Below are 24136 nucleotides of genomic sequence, written 5' to 3' on the forward strand. Positions count from 1 at the left end.
CCGGCCAGATCTTGGACGGATTGTGACGTGGCACTTCGGCAGCCAAGTTTGACCGGCTGATTTCTTACGTTCTTATCTTGTTTCTTGGCTGAGCTATCTTTATTTCTTCTCCTTGCTTGGCCGGCTGTTTGAGAGAGAAAACAAGAGAGGAAAACTCCATTTATTTCCCTTTGATTTCCTTCACCAAATCTTGAGTTTTAACCGCTAGTTTTGCAATCTATTTCATACAAGTGCTCACTAAGGAGGTTTAAAACTATTGGTGGAGTTGTTTTGGAGGAGGAAGCACTAAACTACCAATTTTCTTGGGGTTTGAATGTATCTTGCCAAGAACTTCCTTTCTATTTCAATTAATTGTTAATTGGTGGGTTAGAGATGTGATATATGTGGTTTATGAGGAATATTTCATGGGTTGAAGTAGTTTTATGGTGACTTTCAGTTTTATGATGAAATTCTGCTCACATGTGATGCTTGAGGATTAGCCATGGATTGATAGTTTTGTTATGTGTAATATTGAGCTTATATGTGCTAGTTTCACTTGCCTATGAAATTTTGAGCTTATAGAGCAAAATTTCAGTATTAGGGTTTCTAATTTGGGGCTTAATTGTGTTTAATTGTGGAGCTATCAAATGGTTATATGTGAAGGATGTTGTGACCCTAAGAAAGTGTATTTACTAGCCTATGATTTGTGTGTGCTGTTTTGAATGGATGTTGGTGGTTGTTGTAGGATGGAAATAAGGAAATTTAAGGGGAAGTGCTGTCCAATCTTTGAGGACGTTTGATCGCTTTGAGTTTGGGTTAATTCTTGGTAGAATGAAGAGCTTGGACTTGATCGAGGAAACTGGCTATGATGGATGAGGTTCATGAGCTATGGTTGGTGAGTGATCCCAAACTATTTCCAAAGTTACTTATGAGCTGTTTCTTGCACTGTTTACTCGATTGCATATCATGAGTGCTTGCATGTGTACCATGAAATGGTTTGGCTCCAATGAGTTCTTGGAAAGTCTTGTGTTTAGAACCAACGTCTCCACCACTATTTACCTGGAGCACCGATGGCTCCCTATTACTATTTGACTGTTCATTGATCTGTTTGAGCGTTGGAGTTCTAAGTATGAGGATTTCACTGGCTCACAAGAGCAATAAACTTACATTTGATCACTGAGTCATGCCATTATCTAAATGCATTATTGTGAAATGTACTTGATTACTGATTTTACTGGACACTCGCTGAGCTTCTAACTCACCCAAAAATATTTATTTTTCTCCCTACAGGGCTCGAGGCAAAGGAAGCACTTGTATTAACTTATTAGTGTGACTAGATGGATTATCTCATGTACAGTTTGTTTTAGATTCATCTTGTGTAATAGTTAGGATTGTTTAAATGTTTGGAATTGAACGAATGTATGGGTACATTCTACGCTTGGGAATTAATATTTGCTTCATTGTGATATGTAAATTCATGGAGAATTTGATGTAATATTTGAGATGTGCATTGTAATTTAATTGAGGACTGTAGTGAGTGAGTGAATCCTGGCGAGAGCTGGGCAGGCAGTCCGCCGAACCCTTTGGTTCACCTTATGGGGAGGTGGGGCTGTCACACATTGCAGCTTTGGAGAATTTACTTGCTTAGTGTGCTTTTTCTAGAGCATGCTATCCAAAGAATTCTATCTTTCTGAATTGTAGTATCCAAACCTGAAGACTCAACCTCTTTGTTTTGGGAGCTGGACTCAAGTGGCTGTTCTACAGTAAAATCTGGTATTCACTGAAGTGTAAGTAGTTTCCACAACCATCATCATTGACTAAAAATCAACGGTTTTGGAGAAGACACATGGAAAATTGTTTGGTCAGTTTGACTTGCCACTAGGCTTCAAGTTTTCTTGTAGAGACTTTGTCATAACGCATGCACGACCAGGCTGGCCCTCTTTATGTGAGGATGCTGCTTAGTCCTTTGTGCTTTAGATGCAGTGATAAAGCGGAATCAATCTCACACTTAATTTTGGATGTGATTTTTCTGAACGAGTGTGGAAGGATTTTACTCTCGGTTCTAATTTTGATTTTGGAACTTTGTCGTCCATTCAGGAATGGATTCAGCAATGGCTTCAATCAACAGAGGAGAAGTTTTGATTAAGCTCTGTTTTATGTTCTTTGGCACCTATGGATAGCTAGGAACATTTTAGTTTGGGAAGGTAAATACTCTCATCTCGATTTTGTACTCTAGGATATGCTTATGAGATGCGGAGATTGTGTCGCCCCCATCTCTCCCTAGGGCGAATCCTAGGGTATTAGCGAGACGCCTGCCCAACTCTCATCAGGACTCACGTACTCATTCTAGCTTAAAAGAAATCCACAAGTCAACCATAGACTTAGGATTAAAGGAATACTTCAAATATACAATCCAAATTCTTCTAGGGCTACTATTTACAATTACAATCCAAAACCCAAATATAATAAAGTTTACTCTTTCAATGTCTCCAATATCATACAAAAGATTCACTAGTTTCAACCAAAACCGCTAGTCTAGAACTTCCCAACTTCCACTTCCAAAATCTGTTAAGGAAAACAAACTTAAAGGGATGAGTTAACGCTCAGTGAGGCCAAGCAGGCAAACAACAAATGCAACTAGCATTAATAACATGTAAATCAAAAGGCAGCCATAATATATGCAAACTCACAAAAGAAAACAAAAGCACAATCACTAAAGGATACGGGAGCTCTCAGGAGTTACATCCACACTGCTTCACCGATAATCTTGATCCACAATTTCCAAATGTTGACACTCCATCAACCGAGCAAGTAACAAGTCTATAGAATTCCACTTTTCACCAAATTTTCGTCCACCGTTACACCCCCTACCGGGCCCGCAAGTCAAACAAGATGTGATATTACTCGAGTATATCCAAGCAAGTCAAGTACACGAGCCCAAGGTTCACCAAACTTCTCAACCAAGCCCTTGCCGGCTTGAGTTGAATGGCTAGCAATTGGGTTTTGGGCGTCCCCATAAGCACGAGCGGTCAATGAAACAAAGCTCCAATCGACTTAAAATCAGTCATAGTACTAAGTCGATATGAGAGGCACCTCCCACCCGAATAGGGTATGGTACATGCTGCCGCTCAGTATTCACGAGTTACAAGCATGTTCGAGTACAAGTGCAAGTCACGCAAATTCATATAACAAGTAGCGAGTATTCAAGAAGGAGAGGACAAGGGCGATAAAGTACACTCTCACCACGGCAAGTTCACAAATTATAACAATTTCACATTGCACTTGTACAAATATCATTTCAATCATAGCACATGAAACATGCACTTGACACTTACTAAAAATCAAGAGCAAAAGCAAGAGGTCAGACAAGCTCCTTGGCGTCCACGTGACCACCTGAGACATGTACAATCACGATTACCTAGATATTCGATCAGGGCTAATAAGAGAAAAACAAATCCTCTTGCTACCCACACTCAAAGCCACAAGCTCAAGTCGAGTTAAAAGAGACTTTCTCTCTTAATCATTGAAATAACACTTAAGGAAAATTCAAAAGTCGTTTTCAAGTCAAGTCGTGGCAAGAAATCTTGATTCCAAAAAGGGAGTACCATACTAGATTTTGACACGAGAATCAGGGAAAGGAAAAATGGTTTTCATATCTTGAATCCTATGCCCAAGTTTTAGAATATAAAGGAGCGTTCATGTTTTCTAAACTTATGGAGTGAAAATCCATCAAAACGCTCCTTATTTTCATAATAAATGTTAAAGTTAGAAGTTTCAAATTTCGAATAGAAAACTAGTGAAGTTCCTCAAGAATTACTCTAACTAAACGCTCCAATTTATGGTTCATTTTCATGGAAACCAAGGGCATAAGACTAGAAGTTGAAATCTATTTTTCAAGTATGAAATGAGGCGCAAATAACCAAGAAAGTTAGGCTTGAAACCTAGAAAATGTTTCCAAGTGTCTTTGGAGTTTTGTCACTTTACAAGGAAAAAATCAGTTTTGGCAATCTTCTTTGAAAAATCATAACTTGAGTTCTATAAGTCCAAAATTTTAAATCTTATACCATTGGAAAATAAACTCAATAAACTAAAACTATCAAGAAGGCACTTTTCTCAGATTCAAATCTGAAATTAGTCAAATCTTAGCTCCAAATCACTGTTTTAGTAAGAACAGAGCAAAACAATCTTGAATTTCAGTGAACTTTGAAAATTTGGCAAAATTCATAGGAATCGAACTAGCCCTTGAAATTTATACACTGAAAGAACTCCAAGTCTAGTTTCAAACACAAGAAACGAAACTCAATTTGGAATTTTTTACACCAAGATACAACAGTTTTATGAAAGCTGGTTTTTGAAACCTGGTTCACTAAATTCCAGCTTTAGAACACCCGACACAGTTTGTAAATTAGGTCATAACTAAGGCTACACAAGTCCAAAATTAGCGTGGTTTATGGAGTTGAAAACTAGATTCAAAATTCTAAAAATCACTAGAAGAAACTGTCTTCAAATTCATTTTGTAAGATAAGTGAAAACGAGCTACAAACTGCAGCTGTGCTTGTTTCTCGGTTAAAACAGTGAGGAAAAATAGCCAACTTTGCCGGGTCACTGCAGCTCATAGAAAACAAACTAGTAGGTGCATTTTATACTGTTAGAAAGCCCTCAGAGTGTAGTTTCATATGCCGTAAATGGCACTTGATTTTGACTCCTGTACAAAAAAATATATGCTGTTGAATGCACACTAGTCGGCCATACTGATCAGAAATTTCCAGGTTTGATTTCCTCCCTTTAACCTAACTTTAACTCATCCAAATGAAATGCTTTTTGGGAAATATTTACACACACCTAACCCAACATGTAACAAGCATTTTGGCATCAATATAACCTCAAAATTCGAAATTAAAATAAGGTAATGAACCAGCAAAAATCGGACAGTTCTTGCACCACTTTCTCTTCAAATTTTCTTTCCAAATCTTCATACCAAAACCAAATTATAAATCACTAAAACAACAACCAAACAAACAAGAAATCCTCAAGGTCACTACCTAAGCATCTTGCTCAAGGCATCTAATGAGAGTTTTGAGGGTTACCTTTCCTCCAAGAGTAGTAAGCAAAACCACAAGGAATCAAGCTCTAAACCACCAAGAATCTCTCCTCCAAGTCTCCTACTAAGCTTGAGGATGATCCAAGAGAATGGGTTGGGTTGGAGTAAGTTTTTTGGGAGCAAAATGAAGAAGATGAAGCTGAAATTTTGGCTAAATGGGAGAAGGGAGTGGCCGGCCAAGAGGAGGGAAGAAGAGAGGGTTTGTGAGTTTTTTGTGTGATGTGATTTGTTGAAAAGGAAGAAGTGACATAAAGCTACCTTTGGTTCAAATATATATATATATATATATATATCTGATGGACTTAGTACAAAAGGAAATGAGGGTAGTAGCCCCTTTTTGTAATTAAATCTTGTATTATAAAGTGGTTCAAATATATATATATATCTATTAACGTTTGTGGAAAAAAAAAGAATTGTGGCCCGTTAGTGCTCTTAGTTGAGTTTAATTCAATTCACTCATCTCTAATCTGTCAATTAACTTTTCTTAGTCTACAATTGATCACCCTTAATTCTCCAAGACCACTACACTCTCGGACCAAATATCATCTCGAAAAACGTGTATTCACTAATTTTCACTAATCAAGCGATCGAAAAATTAACTTTAAGAGAAAACGTGTTAAAAATATAAAATGAGGCAATGTACCATGCGGATGCAATTAAAATGAATGAAATAAATTAATTGGAGCAAATAAATAAATAATTAAATAAATAAGCTAGTAAAATAAAATAAAAATAAATAATAAATAGATAAAAATTTGGGTCCTCACAGAGATGCCAATCTCTACTTGATGAATGTACTGAAGCCAGGAAGATCAAGTGCTGAATATTCCAAAGGTTATTAAACAAGGCACTCAGACTTTATAGTCAGATTGGACGTAGTATTGAAGAGAATTGTTTCCCTAGAATTCTAATAGGTGGTTCCTTTAACGGGGGAACTGATAGAGCAGCTGTTGCTTGGATTATCCAACTCCTAGAGAAGGCATTATTCGTCCCACTGCAGAAAAGGGTCATGCGGCTTCTGGCCTTCAAGCAGAGCGTTGGTTTGTTTAGATGGTCTAAAACGGACACGGTCCTTTGGGTCCTCTTGTATTCTAGTTAAAAATGATTGTTTGTCCTTTGGTTACAGAGTTAGGCCAACCATCTATTTGCCAACAATCGGATTGCCACGAATAGGCCACAAGCTATGTCTTATATTAGATCCATTTTAGTTGATATTTTTGGAGTGGTTAAAGTTAGTAGGAGGGTGGTATCTTTAGCCCCTAATCTAGCCATTAATGTTAGGAAGCCGTGTAACATTATTTCTGGTTTGAATAGATTTAGTTTTTGATTTCATCAAAAAAAGAAAAAAAAAACTTTTGAATGTGCATCACATCCTGCCATGTACGGTCGGATATGACTATGATTTTCCTGAATGTAGGATTCAAGACGAAAGAGAACATTAAGAAAAAGAAGGCTGAAGACTCCTTGTCTGAGTAGACGGAGAAGGGTTGTTATTTGTCACCCTATTTTTTTTCCCTTTTCCTTCATCTGTTCATCTTTCATCGTCTCGCTGACCTGGTTGTTTCATTTCTATTGTACTGGCCATAGGGTGTCAATTGGGCACTTAAAGTTGGGATTAAGCAAACTCAAACTCCACTCATAAATTATATGGATTTTTGGATTTTGGTCTTTCGGGTTTTGAGTTCATATTAAAATATTCAAACTCAACTTACACTATTATATGAGTTTTAGACTTAAATCGATCTTGATCCAATCTCATAATTAAATACATAATTATATATAATATATATTTTATAATTATGACAAATTTATATATAAATTATTAACATTTTATGTTGTAACATATATAATTATGAATTACAAATATTATTATATATATTTTACATATATAAGCATACTCATATATGAGTTGGGTTTTAATCGGATCTGAGTGGGTATGGTTCATACTTCACTCATATTTAGTTCGGGCATAATACATGTAGGCAAATTTCTGCTTGACCTAATTAAAATTTAGGTTCGGTGAACTTTTTTAGAGTCGAACTGATCAAGCACATTGATAGTCCTAATCGGCCACTTCATTCATTTATTGCAAAGATTTTTTGCCCTTCGACAAAAAACAATTATGACATTTTATAAAGTCAAGTGATATTTGTATAAGAATAGCTCCTGACACTAGTGTTTTATTTCGTGAAGGTGAAATGTTAGAGGATTATTTTGAAGTGCAAATATCATTTGCTTTCATAAATTAGCTTTATTCTTTCTTGTTCTTTTATTCCATCATTCACTTTTTACTCCTTTGGCATCCCATCATTTATTCACGTTCTAATGAGGATTATTACCAAAAAAAAAAAATAGGAGATTAAATGAGTGATGACATAGAAATAGTAGTGCATAGAGGACTAAAAGTTTTCATAAAGGTGCATTTGTGCTTTAGAAGAAAGATTCGAGTATAATTACAATAAAGATTTCAAAATCTCATTTTAAGAAACTGTTATACACAGCAACCCACAGGGGATGTACAAAGGAGGAGAAAAGAGGCACTAACGACTATGAGCCAACTAGCCAGGTCTAGTGCTACAGTAGAAGAGGTCATAGTAAGGAGCATAGTTTTATGAAGTTGGTAAACTATATTGTGGTGTATCAACAACACATGGATAATTAATTATCACAAATCAAACTTAAGTATCTACATGACATGATAAACAATGTATATAACATTACTTTCTCTCCTTCAGGAATTTGTGGATGCCATGCAATAATTTGTTGAACTTCACCAACTAGCTTCTTTCAAGGACAATTGTCTAATCCTATGTAGTGACTAGTGCTGAAGGTACTCTTTGTAGCTGACCTACCATTTCCATTAACTTATCAATTTCTTGTTATTAGGTGAGAAAGTTGAGAAGTCAAAACTTTCCTACCAAGCCAAGATCTTCTCTGCTTTAAACAGCAAAGCATGAGATTCCCTAGAGAACTATACTTGTGTTGACCTTTATAGAGGGCCCAAAAAAATTCATCTTGTCTTGCTATATATTAGCTTCATCAACTAGCTTTAGCTAGACTTTTGTACAGGTTGTTAAGTTCAGTTGGTGTGCAAACTTACTTTGTCTAGCTTAAAAAAACCATCACAGGATCACGCCTTCATCCAGACATACATAATCAGAGAGAAAAGTACCAGCACATTGAGGCAGGATCAATATACATGAAAGATCCCATCTGATGGCAGATCATCAGACTAAAATTCATCCAGTACTGGATATAGAAGCACCATCATCTGCAACAACATTAGTGCCTGAAGGATCGGTCAGGTCAGAGAAAGGTGACCCTGCTATGCTTCATCAGCCCCAAATCCAGGAGAACATTCCACTCATGCACTCAAAACCACCAAAGAACAAGAGCTGCTGTTGCAAATTCCTGTGTTGGACAATCAGCCTCATCCTTATCTTGCTGATCATTCTTGGAGCCACTGCTGCTATTCTTTATGTGGTATTTCAACCAAAAATTCCCCAGTACTCTGTTGACAACCTCCGTATATCTGATTTGAGACTGAATTTTGACTTGAGCCTTTATGCCAAGTTCAATTTAAGGATCACTGCGGATAATCCCAACAAAAAGATTGGGATATACTATGAGAAAGGAAGCCATTTGAGTGTGTGGTACAAAAGCACTGACCTATGCCAAGGGACACTACCTAAATTCTACCAAGGTCACCAGAACAAGACAGTGCTCAATGTGGCATTAACCGGTCAAGCTCAATATGGAAGTACTTTGTTGGCAGCACTGCAGGAGGAAGCACAAACAGGAAGAATTCCATTGGATCTTAAAATTGATGTACCAGTAAGTATTAAACTTGGTAAGCTAAAGATGAGAAAGGTGCGGGTACTCGGCAGCTGCATGTTGATTGTTGATAGCCTGTCTACTAATAGCTTAATCAGCATCAAGGCCAGAACATGCAAGTTCAGGCTGAAGCTCTAAGATTCTTATATTGGCATTCTTTGATTAGCCATTTAATTTCTTCCCTCCATTTGTAGTTTCTTTTTAATTGTGTCCCACTATTTTGGAGAGTTTCTCCACTGAGATAGTTAAATCCCACCCCTCTCATGCTAAAAAAATTTAAAAAAATTCAATTTTTGTTTAACACTGTGCTGTGTCAATTGTTATGTAACCAATCAAATCCAACAATGTCTGCTACAAAGGAAAATCTACTTTTCGCCCTTAAACTTTGAAATAGGGACACATTTCGTTTTCAAACTTTTAGGCGTACCACATTTAGTACATGAATTAATTATTTTAGGCCACATTTCGTCCAAAAACGGTAAAATATTCAGTTTAGATGGAGAAGGCTGACGTGTCCGTTAATTTTGACTGAGAAATTGTTTTTACTTAACGGCCACGTGCCAAACACGTGATTTTCTCTATCCAAATTAAACAATTTATCCTTTTTTGACTAAATGTGGTAAAAAATAATTAATTCATGTACTAAATGTTATGCGTCTAAAAGTTTGGAGACGAAATATGTCTCCAACTCAAAGTTTAAGAACGAAAAGTGAATTTTTCCCAAAGCTGTCCAGTATCCTGTGCACTCTGGACAGACAAAATTACCACGAAACAAACAGAATTTTTTTTTTTTAAAATGGAGAAACATACCTCGCCCAACATTTGGTAAGTACGTCGATCGAAATGAAAAAAGTTGATGTAATGGGAGTTGGGGAGGGTGGAATTAGTTAGAGCAGGTAGAGCAATTTGTTTAACATGGTTTTTACTGTCTGAGGAGAATATGGATCAACATTCTGCATTATATCATGAAGTGGAAGTTCCACATAAAATGGAACAGTTATCAGCGTCATTCCACTTAATGGAAGAAGAAACATCGAGGCCGGAGCTACGGCCTTGGCTTTCTCAGCAATTTTTTCTCCAAACCCAACGACTATTAGCCAAGAAAAAAAAAAGTCACAAAATTTATGCTTCAATGCAGTCTCATAAAGACCATTCAATACTAAAATATTTGGCCACTAGTCAGGACTAAGTCTAGGTTCTTCCACATTGAACTTCACTGTACAAATGAGGCAGCATTGCTACATTCCTTCAGTCAATGAGCCCGTAGAGGAGAGGTTTTGCAGGAGCGTACACCAACACTAGTCACCGATCAGCGCCCTTGGTCTATGTTGTATGGTAAATAAGGACATTCCTGTCTGGGAAACAGCTCTAACAAAAGCCATGTTTGCACTTAAAGTTGGGGCATGCCAATAGTCACCGGTGCCAAAAACCACTTTATTTTTTAATGCCAGCTTTCTGGTAGTTGGAAGGCTTGCCAAGCGACTCGATGGACAATCAGGCACCATCCTGCATGTGTTAATAAAATGATTAGTTCACCGTAAATCACAGTACTTTTTCATGACATCATCCATATCATTGCAGGTTGGGTTCATACTCTGATATTCTCAATGTCATAAACAACTTCGCGACAGCAAACAAATGCAGTGCAAATAATACTTGTTAAGACGATTTGGGAGACCCCTGGTGGGTAAACTTATCATTTCAAAGAATTGGTGGGAGCTACAAATTTAGACTCCGAAGAGCTGTATGCAACCAGTCTGAATAATTCCATTTGTTTCAAAGACTTGGATGGGGTTTGAGAGTAAGACTCCAACAAGCTGCTAGGCCACCAGTCTGGATACTATCATTTGTAACAAGACTTGGCGGAAGATTTAGAGTTGGGCTGTAACAAGCTGCTATGCTACCAAACAAGGTAGGTAAACGTATATGTAGAACCATATGGTAGAACTTGTTTTTCCTTGAGAACTTGAAATATTATCTGCAAGTATTTTAGGTTTTTCAAGAGAGAGCACTTAGAAATGAGATATAATGAATTGGATCAGTACATATCGAATAAAAGCCCAAGACATATTCGGTTGCTAGTGTACAGTGTCATAGACATGTCAGAACATATATACCCATGGGCATTCAGGTAATACAACAGTCATCATCAGAATCCAAAATTGCCAATAACAGAATGCTACTAATAGACAAGCACTCCTTCAACAATTAAAATGTAATTTCACATATAATCATCCTCTTTTTGAAAAAATTCAGCACAATGAACAAAAACAAGGTGACAACTATCAAAAGAATCAATGAACTTTCAAGCAGGATCATGTCCTTTCAATTACCAAGCAAGGTATCAAGGAAATATTTGAAATCTAGAACCACATTTACCTAGATCACAGGTTGTTCAAGAAAGCAGGACAGAAATGGACATAGAACAGGCCTGGGGTCCAATGTAGTACACTAGGGGTATGCCTCTTTACAAATGCTTAGGAGTTAAAGCCTATCACCAAGAACCTAAAAGGTTTACTTGATATCATTTCGTATTTTCTTGCACATAGATAGGGCATAACTTAAATAACAAAAGATAAATAAGTAAATGTTTTCGAGGATCTTTAACATGCATGCAGTTTTGTGACGTAACAATATATATTGAAAAGGTAAGTTTAGATTAGAAGCATGAAAAATTTATTATTCTGAAGATTCTTTGTGAGGATGGAAAAGCTTTCTTAAAGAATCATCAATAACCTCATAAAGTTTCTCCTTGTTATTAGTAAAAGGATGGTCAAAAGCTGTTAAAGTAATTCATTCGCTAATTCCTCTTCAACATTCAGTTTCAGGAATCTAAGCATGTAAAACTTTACTCCCCAATCAACCAATGCATCATCAGCATAAAGGATTTTGTGACACCCCTACATAAGCTAAAAACCTGGGTTATCATCTCCGTCTCTCACTCTCTCTCTCTCATATATATATATATATATATATATATATATATATATATATATATATATATATATATGGTGCAAGTGAGAGACAGAAAGGATGCAAGTAAACACTCTCATCATCTAAATGGACTCACATCTACATTTCTTGAAGTGTCTGTAACCATAGAGAACTACCAAAACGGGACAAGAGAAAGAAGAGTTAGAAACAGTGACTAAAATAAAATAATTTGATGCAGTCAATATACTTGCAAATGTTTTCTCTGTCTGTTCCTTCAATTCTCAGGCTGCACAAGCATAATCATGCCATACCGTCTATCCACTCAATAATCTAAATTGGTAAAGATGAACGATGAAGACGAGCACAGATAATTACACCAAAAAATCAAAGATGCTACCTGCAGAAAATCTGAAAATAGACATATAGCTCACCTCAAGTGTTTCAGAATATAATTGGCTCTTATCTTCTCATTTGGTCCACCACACATGGAAACTAACTCCTGAAATTCTGAATGAACACTTTCACATATTATTCCTCCCTTTCCTGATGTGCTAGCAGATAGTTCTTTGTGGATTGGATTCTGGATTTCAGAGTTAACCTGAGGTTTAAATTCATCAGATATTGTCGGCAACATTGATTACCAAAGAAGAATACAAGATTATTTTAAATTGCCAAGTTGTAGAATTCTACATTTGGTAGGCATGTAGTAAATGATAATGAAGAGTGGTTCAAGTTAAAGACCAAGCAGGGGAAGGTGAAAGAAACAAAGTGTGTCTATTCCTCTTAATTGTAAGCAGAACAAATTGATTGATTAAATTGTTACTTAAAAACTCAGTTCTTCGTACAAAAATAAGTATGTGCCAAAGACTAAATGTACAAATGCACGTATAAAAGTACGTCAATAAGAAAAAATGTACAAATGCACGTATAAAAGTACGTCAATAAGAAAAAATGTACAAATGCACGTATAAAAGTACGTCAATAAGAAAAAATTCTGCGTGTATATATAATTTCCAGCTATCGAAATATGGAAACTTATGCTTAAGTTTACAAAAGTACAAATTTGTTTTTAAGCATGATGAAGTTTGTACTAGCAATACTTCAGAGATTCTATGGAGTAATTTAAATAATAATTACATGACTTCTAGTTACACATCTGCAACCGTAAGGAACAATTTCCCTGTCGGGCAGTATCCCACAAAAAGTTTGGACTGTAGAATTCTTGAAGAACCAATTCAAGTCACTCAAAAAGCTGCATAGTTTCATCAATGCCCAATACATCAATCTCTTAGGCTTACAACATGGGTTGCAGTAGGGAGTAAGGGGGAAAACAGCATGAGAAATAGACAAGTGATGAAATTAAAAAAAAAAAAAGTGTTTGGCTATGGAGGAAACAGAAAATGTGGTGGAGACCAAGACTAAATCTTACAGCAGATTGTGCAAACATGCCAGTTTTTTCCACAATTGATGGTTTAATATTTTTCTGTATCAATCAAACTTGAAGATGCAATTCCTAATAGAATACTTCCTCATGCTCCACTGCACAAATTTTAGACAAAACATGCAATCAAGCAATCTACTGCTTGGCCATAAAATACTCAAATACTACCACATATACAAAAACATGAACCAAATGAACAAGTTTGGCAGCAAAATTAAACAGATAAGAAACGCCTAACAGTCTCGCTAAAATGTTTCACTGCACTGACGAAACAGATGGTTGGTCACATAAGGATGATAGACAATCAAATGTTTTACCTGGGCAATCACAAATTCATAGTTAGACTTGAATTGGCTTCTCAGCTTACTCTCTGAAGTAGCCAAAAGCTTGTTCATACCACCATTACTGATTCCAGATACAATAGCAATTAGTGCAGTTGTGTCAAAATTAACCAATTGGAGACTATGACCATTACACATGGTCTTCAGTAGATTCAGTTCCACATCTAGCAAGCAGCACTTCAATCCAGAAATTAGAGAACATAAAGATTCACCCAAGGTCGGGGTCCCCTGGATATTCTCCTCTGGAAGTGGAAGATCTCTCAGTGTTTGTCTGATAATACATCCTGTGGTTGAAGTCAAATTTTGATATTTTGACTGGTCTTTGATTTCTAATTTGAGGACACAAGCCTCTTCATATGATCTCAAGAGTACATTAATCCAGTCATCCTCAGATTCTTCGCAGAACGAACAATCAAAACATGGAAACGTCAGCCTTAAATCAGCCGCTCCAAATTCATGTTGAAGCTTCTCATAAACAACATCCTCAAGCCCCTTTGAGAAGAAAAAAATGACAGAAGATGGCCTTAATGTTTCAGAAGATCGAGCTGCCTCAAGGACCTCCTCAACACGGTTCCTCAAACCCTTATTTCCAGAGGACCATTCCCAAGAAATGTACTTGGGATTCCTATCTGACACAATAAACCAGACTGGGCTTCCCTCAAGACAACACATAATATCAACATAGATGCTTTTCAAACAGGATGCAGCATTAGGCCTAAGCTTTTCTTGTGAAGACACCAAAGGAATCGACATGCAAACACGCGATATTCCACTTATAGATGGCAGCTCAAGAATATGAACAACTGATTCCAGATGACCAACATTAACACTGTTATACAACCACAAAATTCCTCTAAGACTACTTTGCTTCACCATTCTATTCTCACAATTTTCCATGTAAAGGGCAAAAAACTTCTATATCATTCAAAAAAGAATCTTCCATCAAGCAATACAAGAATTATATACCACTTGTAAGCCAAAAATATACCAATAAAACATGGGTTATCAGTAATTTCTCTTCAATCTTAATACCAATTTTTTATTAACTGTAACAGCTAAACTAACACAGACAGAAATGAAAAAGTGGGTTTTTCCGAACAGTAATAAAAGATATGATGAAGAAGAAGAAGATACCTAAGAGATGACTGGCGATTGTTATTGAGTGAAGCAGAGATTAAAAAGCGATTGAGGAAGGAGAGCTCGGAGTGGACTAATCTGAGAAGGGTGGTTTTCCAATTTGACGTTGGTGATGATGATGATTGGGTTCTTAAGCCTTCAATACGATCTTTTAGCGCTTCACATCTCTTCTTCGCGTCTTGCGCTGCTCCTATCAACGTCTCAGACGACTCCATCTTCTTCTCTTCCTTTAGTGCCCAGTTGGGGACTTGGCACTTGGAAGTTAGAACATAGGGAGGGGAAAAATGCAGAAGATGAGAATTGAGAAGTACTGTTGTGAGAACCTCATTTTAAAACCCAATTCTCCTAAATTACATGCCTTGCCGTAAGATTTAAACAACTTATAATATGTTTTTGCATTGCATTCTACATGTATTATAACAATTCCCTTGCATTGTATTTCATTTTCTTTTACTTGAATGGAAACATTTTTCTTGAGTTGGTTTTAATTATTTCACCACTTACATTTTTAACAAATGTCTTTTATTTGTGGTTGGGACTTTATATGAGAGTTTAGATGTGTCAAATAGGTATTGCAATATTTGGAAGGGTTGAACATCATTAGTCAAATATTAAGGAAGAAATAGACAAAAATTGGGCCAAGTGGCCAAACCCTAGCCATGTATCTTGTTTGACCAAAGGATTAGAGGAATATTAAACCAACTTTTCTTCATTTTTTCCTCCAAAAAATTCGGACATCTCGAAGCTTCTCAAGGAAGAAAGAAAACTCCATTTCTCTTGCTTTCTAACCCTAACTTGAACAAAAATCATAAGACCAAGAGCTTGAATTGGTGTGTGATTTGCCTTCAACCCTAGAGTGTGTTTTCAAGCTTGAAACTTTTGGTTTGGTGGTTATTTGGGTGACTCAAGCTTCTTACAAGAAAGATAAATAATCTTTAAATCTTGGTTTTATGGTGTTATATCATGTACTTTAAGTTTTAATGGCAAACTACAAGTTATTTGGATAAGATTTGTGATTAATCTTCTTGAACCAAACAAGTGGTAGTAGGGTTAGTTAGTTTGCCTACCATGTGTTTTATGAAATGTTTGAACTTCGTTCATGGTGGTTTTTGAAGTATTAACATATTTTAAACCTTTTTGAGTTAGATTTAACACTTGACATATTGTTTAAGTGAAAATCATGAAAAGATGAAGGTTGGTTAAATAAGTGAACTTGGACTATTTTCTTTCTTCTTGGCTGACCGGTTTTGGAAGGAGAGGTTTCTCCTTGATTTTGTGGTTCATTGGCACCTTAATCAAGCCTAAGAAATTTGGTTAGACATTAGTTAAGCTTGTGTGTGAGTTGAAGTGGAAATAAAGCAAGAAAAGTAGTTGTTATGAGCTAATAGTGGACTGATTTGGCTCCTTTGGTTGGATAGACTGTTTTGATCCTCTTAATTATGTTGTGTATTGCATTTTGAGCTCCAATGGTACTAGTTAATTTACTCCCCTGTTCATGAACCCTAGAAGATTGAATTGGGTGAGTTTGAACCAAAATAAATGAAGTTAGCAACAAGAATTAGTGTAACATTGTTAAGGCATTGAAGCTGATCAGAACTGAAAAATCAGCCATCTTGTCCGAGCTACTGGTACTGATAGGAGAAGAACTAGAGTGTGTATTTGGTACCGTTGGAAAGCCCTTTGAGTCTAGTTTCCAACGCCACTGACGGCACTTGATTCCGACCTTCCTACAGTGAGATATAGCCATTTTTCCAAGACTGCGCGGGCGCGATTGTTTTACCCAACTTGAGCTTGGACGAAACTTTTCTTTTGCCCAACTTTCTTGCACTTGTCAAACTTGTTTTTTCATAAACTTTTACTGCATTTTGGGCCTAACTTGCATGGTGAATTGAGTAGATTTAACCACTCACTTGGTCACCTAATGAGCTCACTTTTGGGTTAGAATTGAACCTAGTTTGTTAATGATTTCACTCGTTGCCCTAGGATTGGGAAACGGTGGTGAACGTAACCAAGGAACTTGACGTTTGAACTCTACATTGTGCCACAGGTGAGTGTTCCAAGTACATGAAAATATTTACGTGGAATGTCTCCTTGCTTGAATAACATGCTTACATGGTTAAAGTAACTGCTCTTGAATTGATAACTTTTAGAACGAGGATGTACTTTATCATACTCGATCCTTTGCAGTTTACTTCGTGGTAGTAATATGAAATAAAGTGCCTTGCTTATACTTGACTTGTTGGTCTTGCACTTGACTTGTTGGTTTTACGCTTGACTTGTTGGTCACTGGAGTGATTATTCCACCGACTTACGTGTTACTCGCTCATCTTTGTTAGACAATGCTAAGTACTTGTTTTCCCGTCTCATAGGCAAGTGTGTACTTTCTCGCACTTGACCTATCTCAACTAAACTTGTGATATTTTCTTAAAACATGTATTAGCCGTTTGGCTACAATTGAAAAGTGGACAGAATCCAACCACTTTCTGACCGGATTTGAGGCAGTGAGTTTTCAAAAATTTTAAGTTTTTCCCTGTCAACCCAGTCCTTAATCCGGCCAACATCTGATCGGATTTGTGGCCGAACTTGCTGATAAAGTTTCTGATTTCTGCGGCTTTCTTCCAGTTTTCTTATTTGATCAAGTTTTCGTAGCCATCCGATTTTCAACTATTTGGACTTTAGATACTTGAAATGCTTGAAACATGATATGTTGAACTTATTTGTGACTTGAACCTATTTAGGCGAGTGTGCTCTTATGTACACTCAATTGACCCGACTTGACTAAACACTTGATATCTCCTTCACGCATGAACAAGTAACTTGATTTGTATATTGAGTTGAAATACTTAGAATACTTGAGAATATGAATTACTGGACATTACTTGAGAGTATGAATTACTGGACAGTACTGGAATACTTGAGAATATGAATTACTGGACATTACTTGCGACTTGATTCTGGCTAGGCGAGTGTGTCATTATCACACTTGGCCTCTTTTTCTTGAATGATCTTGTACTCACTTAAACTTGATTGACCTGTACTTGTGTTTGTACTTGTATTTGACTTGCAAGTGCTGAGCGGCCGTATATACCACACTCCATCCAAGTGGGAGGTACCTCTCATCCCGTCTCAGTACTTTTATCTCGGTTAAGTCGATTGGAGAGTTATCTCATCGACACTAGGGCTGAGCGGCCATATATACCACACTCCATCCAAGTGGGAGGTACCTCTCATCCCATTTCAGTACCTCTATCCTGTTTTGTCGAGTGGAGTATTATCTTCTCGACTAATTGGTATGCTCGAATATTACCACCACTGTTTATTTCTGAATACGAAGCGTTAAGTGACAACTAACGTCTCCAAACTTTACCGTGTGAGCGTTGGATAACGGCCAATGACTCCAATCTTGATTTTTGAATATTGGGGCTCTAAGCCATATCCTGAATTACTGTATATCTGGGACTATAAGCCCAACCTAGGGCTAGTTGGTCGAATCGAGCTGGCAAGGGCTTGGTCGAGAAGATCGATGAACCTTGGGTACTTCTTGGACGTGCGGGGCCGGTAGGGGGTGATCGGTGGACGGAAACTGGTGTAAAGTGGGGATCTACGGACGCTATACTTTTGTGGTTGACAGAGAGTCAACGGATCTTGATCAAGCTACTGTGGAACTTGCTCCTGAGAGCAACCTATATCCTTTGACGTAAATGTGTTCCTTACTGTGCCCTTTTGCATGTTTTATCTGGCTACTTTCTTAATTATATATTGGATTATGATCTCATCGAAGTTGACTTGTTTCTCGACATCTGAATATGCTATCTTGTGTCGTATTTTACCTACTTAATTACTTGGAACCTCACTGGGCTATTAGCTCATTCCACGCCATTTGTTTTCCTTACAGGAATGAGGACATGAGAGGTTGAATTGAGGAAAGCCTCGATTTCTTCTAAGTTTGTTAGTTGCTGGTGTGAGCACTGCATAGGTGTCTAGCCGATTTGTTTGGTTTGATTTTGGCAAGTTCGACTCTTTGGTTGTAATTAATATCGTTTTCTTTTGAGGGTCTATTTGTAATTCTTCATGTTATTTGACTGAGTCATGGCGAGAGTTGGGCAGGCGGTCCGCCAAACCCTTGGGTACGACCAAGGGGAAGGTGGGGCTGTTACAGGTAGTATCAGAGCCATTTCGCGTGGTCTCTGAGCCAGGTAAGCTTGGGGCCAAGTGGTGTTATGGTCCCGATTGTGTGAGTAAGTGGAAAGGACTAGGTGCTCTTTTTGGGCGTAAGCTATGAATCATGACTGTTATAAGCGTAAACCCTTTATCATGGTTCTTGAAAAAAATAGATATATACGTCAGGTAGGAATCTCTAATGTGGGTGATTTACTCTTGGGACCGGCCGGCTCGAGTTGTGAATTATCTTATTTTGGATTCTTGTACTTGAGTACCAAAAAATGGAGAGCACTAGAATAAGGATTTGTATCTTGATTGCACTTGAGGTAAGTTTTGATGGCAAAGGACAAGGCACGGAGGATTCTAACATTTGACCTAGTAATTGGATTGATCGAGAGGATTGGATCTAGGAGTGTTATCATAAACTAATCTAGTAATAGTCTGGTTAGGGTTTTATAGATGGTGGAGGTTGTAGTGTACATTGAAAAAACTAGCACTGAAGACCTGTTTCCCTTCTCCTATGAACGTGAGGACTTGATAAGTGTTTATTTGATTGTGAGGCAGTGTAACTGTAACTATATGGATATTTCTACCCCCTGGTGATATTTGATATCCGCAGTTTGGTTCTTGATGATCTATCCTTGCCTATACTTTTTTGATACCTACCCAATAATGTCAAAGTATGGACTTAGCTCGATTATTATCGTGGCGAGATCGAGAATTTTGGAATTATGTATGGGGATTTGAGAAAAAGAATTGGGTTCTATACCTGTATGCAAAAGCTTGAGATAGTGTGTGGAACTTTCGATATACAAAGTACGCTTTAGGGTTTCGTTAGGTACATAAGTGGCAATGGTACTCCTTGTGTTAAGACCCCAGAATAGGAATAAGTGACATAGTATCTTGAAGTATTGCCCCACCTGTGTTCTACTTTCTCGTCTATCTCATTTGAGAATATCTAAGTTTAATCTTTCATGATTGGATTGGGAGTGAATGAACTCAAAAGTGATATGACTAGAGTTTCCAATTGTAATTAGTTACTTATTCTGCTCCTTTGATTTGCCTAGCAAGCTATCATCGAGTTAAGTGAATCGGCGAGATGACAAATGTGACTAATCTGCATAAGAAAATAGAGATTATTCGAAAGGAAGTAGAGTTCCAAAAGAGATTAGTTGAGCACTGGGAAGGACGATGGGAATAAGAATACTTGGAGAAAATTGAATTACGACACCAGAACATAGAATTGAAAAAGAAATACGAAAGGATTCCAGAAGAGGTACGGAATAAGTTTGAATTAGTGCATTTGCCTAGTCGAATAGCATCTCAAGACATTCCTAGTCAAAGTTAGCCATTAGTGAGGTCTTGCCTGAAATAGTTGTGATCATTGGACTATGCGTAGTGAAATTTTTATGTAGTAAGTTGTATTCCCGTTAGGAACAGTGGACTTGGTACCTGTTATTTTAATAAATGCTATTAAAAATTGATGGTTGGGCAGTATTGGGTCCTTATCCATGAGTCTATTACTATAAGTTAGTCATTAAGTTAAGTGAAAATTTTTCGTTTGTGGTTCGAAAGGAAGAAATTATTCAATGTACAGTGTATGGGTTTAAGAGTTAGCAAGAATAGTAACCAAGTTTTAACTCTTCTTTTCATCGAGATTAAAGTTTGTGTCACTTCTCACCTTTTGATATCTTCACTGATTTTTATTAACATGGTATTTAAGCCATTGTATTATTACGATTTTTCCCCTAGATAAATTGTGGTAATGGCATGAGTGGAGAGATTTTTGGAGGAAAAGCACTAAACTTCCATCTTTCTTGAAGGTACAAGGTAACTTTGGCAATAAACTTTCCTCTACTTCAAATATATGCAAACTAGTGGTTTAGGGTTTCAATTTCGGTAGTTTCATGAGAAAATTTCATGAAACTACCAAAATTGTGATGTGAAATTTTCAGTTTTTATGGTAATTTTTTGCCCACACATGATGCTTAAGTGTTGGCCATCGTTTGGTAGCTTTGCCATGTGAAATATCTAGCTTTTATATGCTAGTTTGACTTGCCTAAAGAAAATTCCAACTTGTGATTAGGGTTTCATTTTCTAACTTGAGTAGGTAACGGTTATATGCTTGATTTAGTGAGTTGTTGGCTTGATATGTATATACTTGAGTTGAAGCAGTTTTGTGGGAAGGATGAAGCCTTGGATTGGCTGGAAAAATTAGTAAACACAAAGGAAGTGCCGTTGAAAATTTGTCCGCAAGGAACCTTGGGCAGTTTTAGGAAATTTGTTATATCTTGATGTAGAAAAGTCAGAATTGAGTTTCGTTTATTGAGTTTGAAACTAGATTCAGAGTACTATCAATCGTGAAAATTTCAGCATTGTTCTCAATTTTCATGAATATCTGTGATTTTTCAAAGTTGACTGAAATTGCATACCTGTTCTGTCTTTTACTGGGTGAAGTAGCAACTTTAGGTTGGAATTTGACTGAATTGTGGAGAGAATCTTACAATAGTATCTTCTAGGAAGTTGTAACCCTTTGAATCTATTTTCCAACGGTAAAAATTTTATAAATTTTGGACTTAAGAAGCTTGAGATATAATTTTTCAAATGGTATCGCGCAAAATTGGGAAATTTCTGTTTTCCTAGAACTGTTCTTACTTTCGTTCCAACTTTAGGATTGGAGTTGGTAAACTATTTTGAGGTTAGTTTATGAGTGGAATTGAGGTTTAAATGAAAGGAAATGAGTTTCTTCAAATCATTTTAGGTCGGACAATTTCTAACTTTGTATTTTTAACGTCTTTTCTAATTTCTCCAAACGTTTGACTATAAGTGATACTCTTGTACTCTAAATGATTTTTGCAACATTGATTAGTAAGTACATGAGATTACCCCTTGATTGGAACAAGCAAATATTATATTTTGATAAGTTATACGGGTATAAAACTTGTAAATTGATGCATGTTCTAAATAAAGTTTTGGAACCTCAAGTTCTTCTTATATTTTGGCTTTGTAAAGCTAGTCTTTTACTATAATATGTGACCACAGGACTCGAGAGGGTTCAAGAGGACATTTGTGCAAAATATCCTGAGCTATTCAGTGATCAAGGTGAGAATTTCGAGAACGAAAATCTTTTAAGGGGAAGAGAGTGTGAGAACCCTCACTTTAAAACGCAATTCTCCTAAACTACATGCCTTGCCCTAAGATTTAAACAACTTATAATATGCCCTTGCATTGCATTCTACATGTATTATAACAATTTCCCTGCATTGCATTTCATTTTCTTTTACTTGAATGGAAACATTTTCTTGAGTTGGTTTTAATTATTTCACCAATTACATTTTTAACAAGTGTCTTTTATTTGTGGTTGGGACTTTATATAAGAGTTTAGAGGTGTTAAATAGGTATTGGAACATTTGGAAGGGTTGAACATCATTAGTCAAACATTAAGGAAGAAATGGACAAGAATTGGGCCAAGTGGCCAAACCCTAGCCATGTATCTTGTTTGACCAAAGGATTAGAGGAATATTAAACCAACTTTTCTTCATTTTTTCCTCTAAAAAATTCGGACATCTCGAAGCTTCTCAAGGAAGAAAGAAAACTCCATTTCTCTTGCTTTCTAACCCTAACTTGAACAAAAATCATAAGACCAAGAGCTTGAATTGGTGTGTGATTTGCCTTCAACCCTAGAGTGTGTTTTCAAGTTTGAAGCTTTTGGTTTGGTGGTTATTTGGGTGACTCAAGCTTCTTACAAGAGAGGTAAATAATCTTTAAATCTTGGTTTTATGGTGTTATATTATGTACTTTAAGTTTTAATGGCAAACTACAAGTTATTTGGATGAGATTTGTGGTTAATCTTCTTGAACTAAACAAGTGGTAGTAGAGTTAGTTAGTTTGCCTACCATGTGTTTGATGAAATGTTTGAACTTCGTTCATGGTCATTTTTGAAGTATTAACATATTTTAGACCTTTTTGAGTTAGATTTAACACTTGACATGTTGTTTAAGTGAAAACCATGAAAAGATGAAGGTTGGTTAAATAAGTGAACTTGTGGACTGTTTTCTTTCTTCTTGGCTGACCGGTTTTGGAAGGAGAGGTTTCTCCTTGATTTTGTGGTTCATTTGCACCCTAATCAAGCCTAAGAAACTTGGCTAGACATTAGTTAAGCTTGTGTGTGAGTTGAAGTGGAAATAAAGCAAGAAAAATAGTTGTTATGAGCTAATAGTGGACTATTTTGGCTCCTTTGGTTGGCTAGACTGTTTTGATCCTCTTAATTATGTTGTGTATTGCATTTTGAGCTCCAATGGTACTAGTTAATTTACTCCCCCGTTTATGAACCCTAGAAGATTGAATTGGGTGAGTTTGAACTAAAACAAATGAAGTTAGCAACAAGAATTAGTGTAACATTGTTAAGGCATTGAAGCTGATCAGAACTGAAAAATCAACCATTTTGTCCGAGCTACTGGTGCTGATAGGGGATGAACTAGAGTGTGTATTTGGTACCGTTGAAAGCCCTTTCATTCTATTTTCCAACGCCACTGACGACACCTGATTCTAACCTTCCTACAGTGAGATATAGCCATTTTTCCAAGACTTCGCGGGCACGACTGTTTTACCCGTGAAGAACAACTTGAGCTTGGATGAAACTTTTTTTTGCCCAAATTTCTTGCACTTGTCAAACTTGTTTTCTCATGAGCTTTTACTGCATTTTGGGCCTAACTTGCATGGTGAATTGAGTAGATTTAACCACTCACTTGGTCACCTAATGAGCTCACTTTTGGGTTAGAATTGAACCTAGTTTGTTAATGATTTCACTCGTTGCCCTAGGATTGGGAAACGGTGGTGAACGTAACCAAGGAACTTGGCGTTTGAACTCTACATTGTGTGACAGGTGAGTGTTCCAAGTACATGAAAATATTTACGTAGAATGTCTCCTTACTTGAATAACATGCTTACTTGGTTAAAGTAACTGCTCTTGAATTGATAACCTTTAGGACGAGGATGTAATTTATCATACTCGATCCTTTGTAGTTTACTTCGTGGTAGTAATATGAAATGAAGTGCCTTGCTTATACTTGACTTGTTGGTCTTGCACTTGACTTGTTGGTTTTACGCTTGACTTGTTGGTACACTCGAGTGGTTATTCCACAGACTTACGTGTTACTCGCTCATCGTTGTTAGACAATGCTAAGTACTTGTTTTCCCGTCTCATAG

General features: G+C 36.8%; 2 protein-coding genes across 2 annotated transcripts; one reads left to right on the forward strand and one right to left on the reverse strand.

Annotated features, from left to right (window-relative positions):
* The first annotated feature begins 8296 nt into the window (after positions 1-8296).
* LOC113767499 (NDR1/HIN1-like protein 6) lies at positions 8297-9052 on the forward strand. Its single transcript, XM_027311616.1, has one exon. The coding sequence runs from the start codon at positions 8297-8299 to the stop codon at positions 9050-9052; it is 756 nt and encodes a 251-aa protein (XP_027167417.1).
* A 794-nt stretch (positions 9053-9846) lies between these two features.
* On the reverse strand, positions 9847-15079 carry LOC113769523 (UPF0415 protein C7orf25 homolog). The gene is made up of 4 exons (XM_027313987.1): positions 14765-15079; positions 13607-14459; positions 12280-12446; positions 9847-10420 (listed from the first exon to the last, which is right to left on the reverse strand). Exons 1-4 carry the CDS (start codon positions 14980-14982, stop codon positions 10213-10215), a joined length of 1446 nt encoding a protein of 481 aa, XP_027169788.1. The 5' UTR covers positions 14983-15079; the 3' UTR covers positions 9847-10212.
* Positions 15080-24136: the final 9057 nt, after the last annotated feature.

Source organism: Coffea eugenioides, chromosome 4 (genome assembly GCF_003713205.1).
Source record: "Coffea eugenioides isolate CCC68of chromosome 4, Ceug_1.0, whole genome shotgun sequence".
Lineage (NCBI taxonomy): Eukaryota > Viridiplantae > Streptophyta > Magnoliopsida > Gentianales > Rubiaceae > Coffea > Coffea eugenioides.

Bases quoted from the DNA above. Each gene is read 5' to 3' on its own strand.
- LOC113767499 (XM_027311616.1), top strand. From the start codon at position 8,297: ATGGCAGATCATCAGACTAAAATTCATCCAGTACTGGATATAGAAGCA.
- LOC113769523 (XM_027313987.1), bottom strand. From the start codon at position 14,982: ATGGAGTCGTCTGAGACGTTGATAGGAGCAGCGCAAGACGCGAAGAAG. The intron at 14,460-14,764 runs GTATCTTCTTCT...GTTGTATAACAG, and splicing joins AATCGCCAGTCATCTCTTAG to TGTTAATGTTGGTCATCTGG. The intron at 10,421-12,279 runs GTGAGCTATATG...TAACACATGCAG, and splicing joins TATATTCTGAAACACTTGAG to GATGGTGCCTGATTGTCCAT.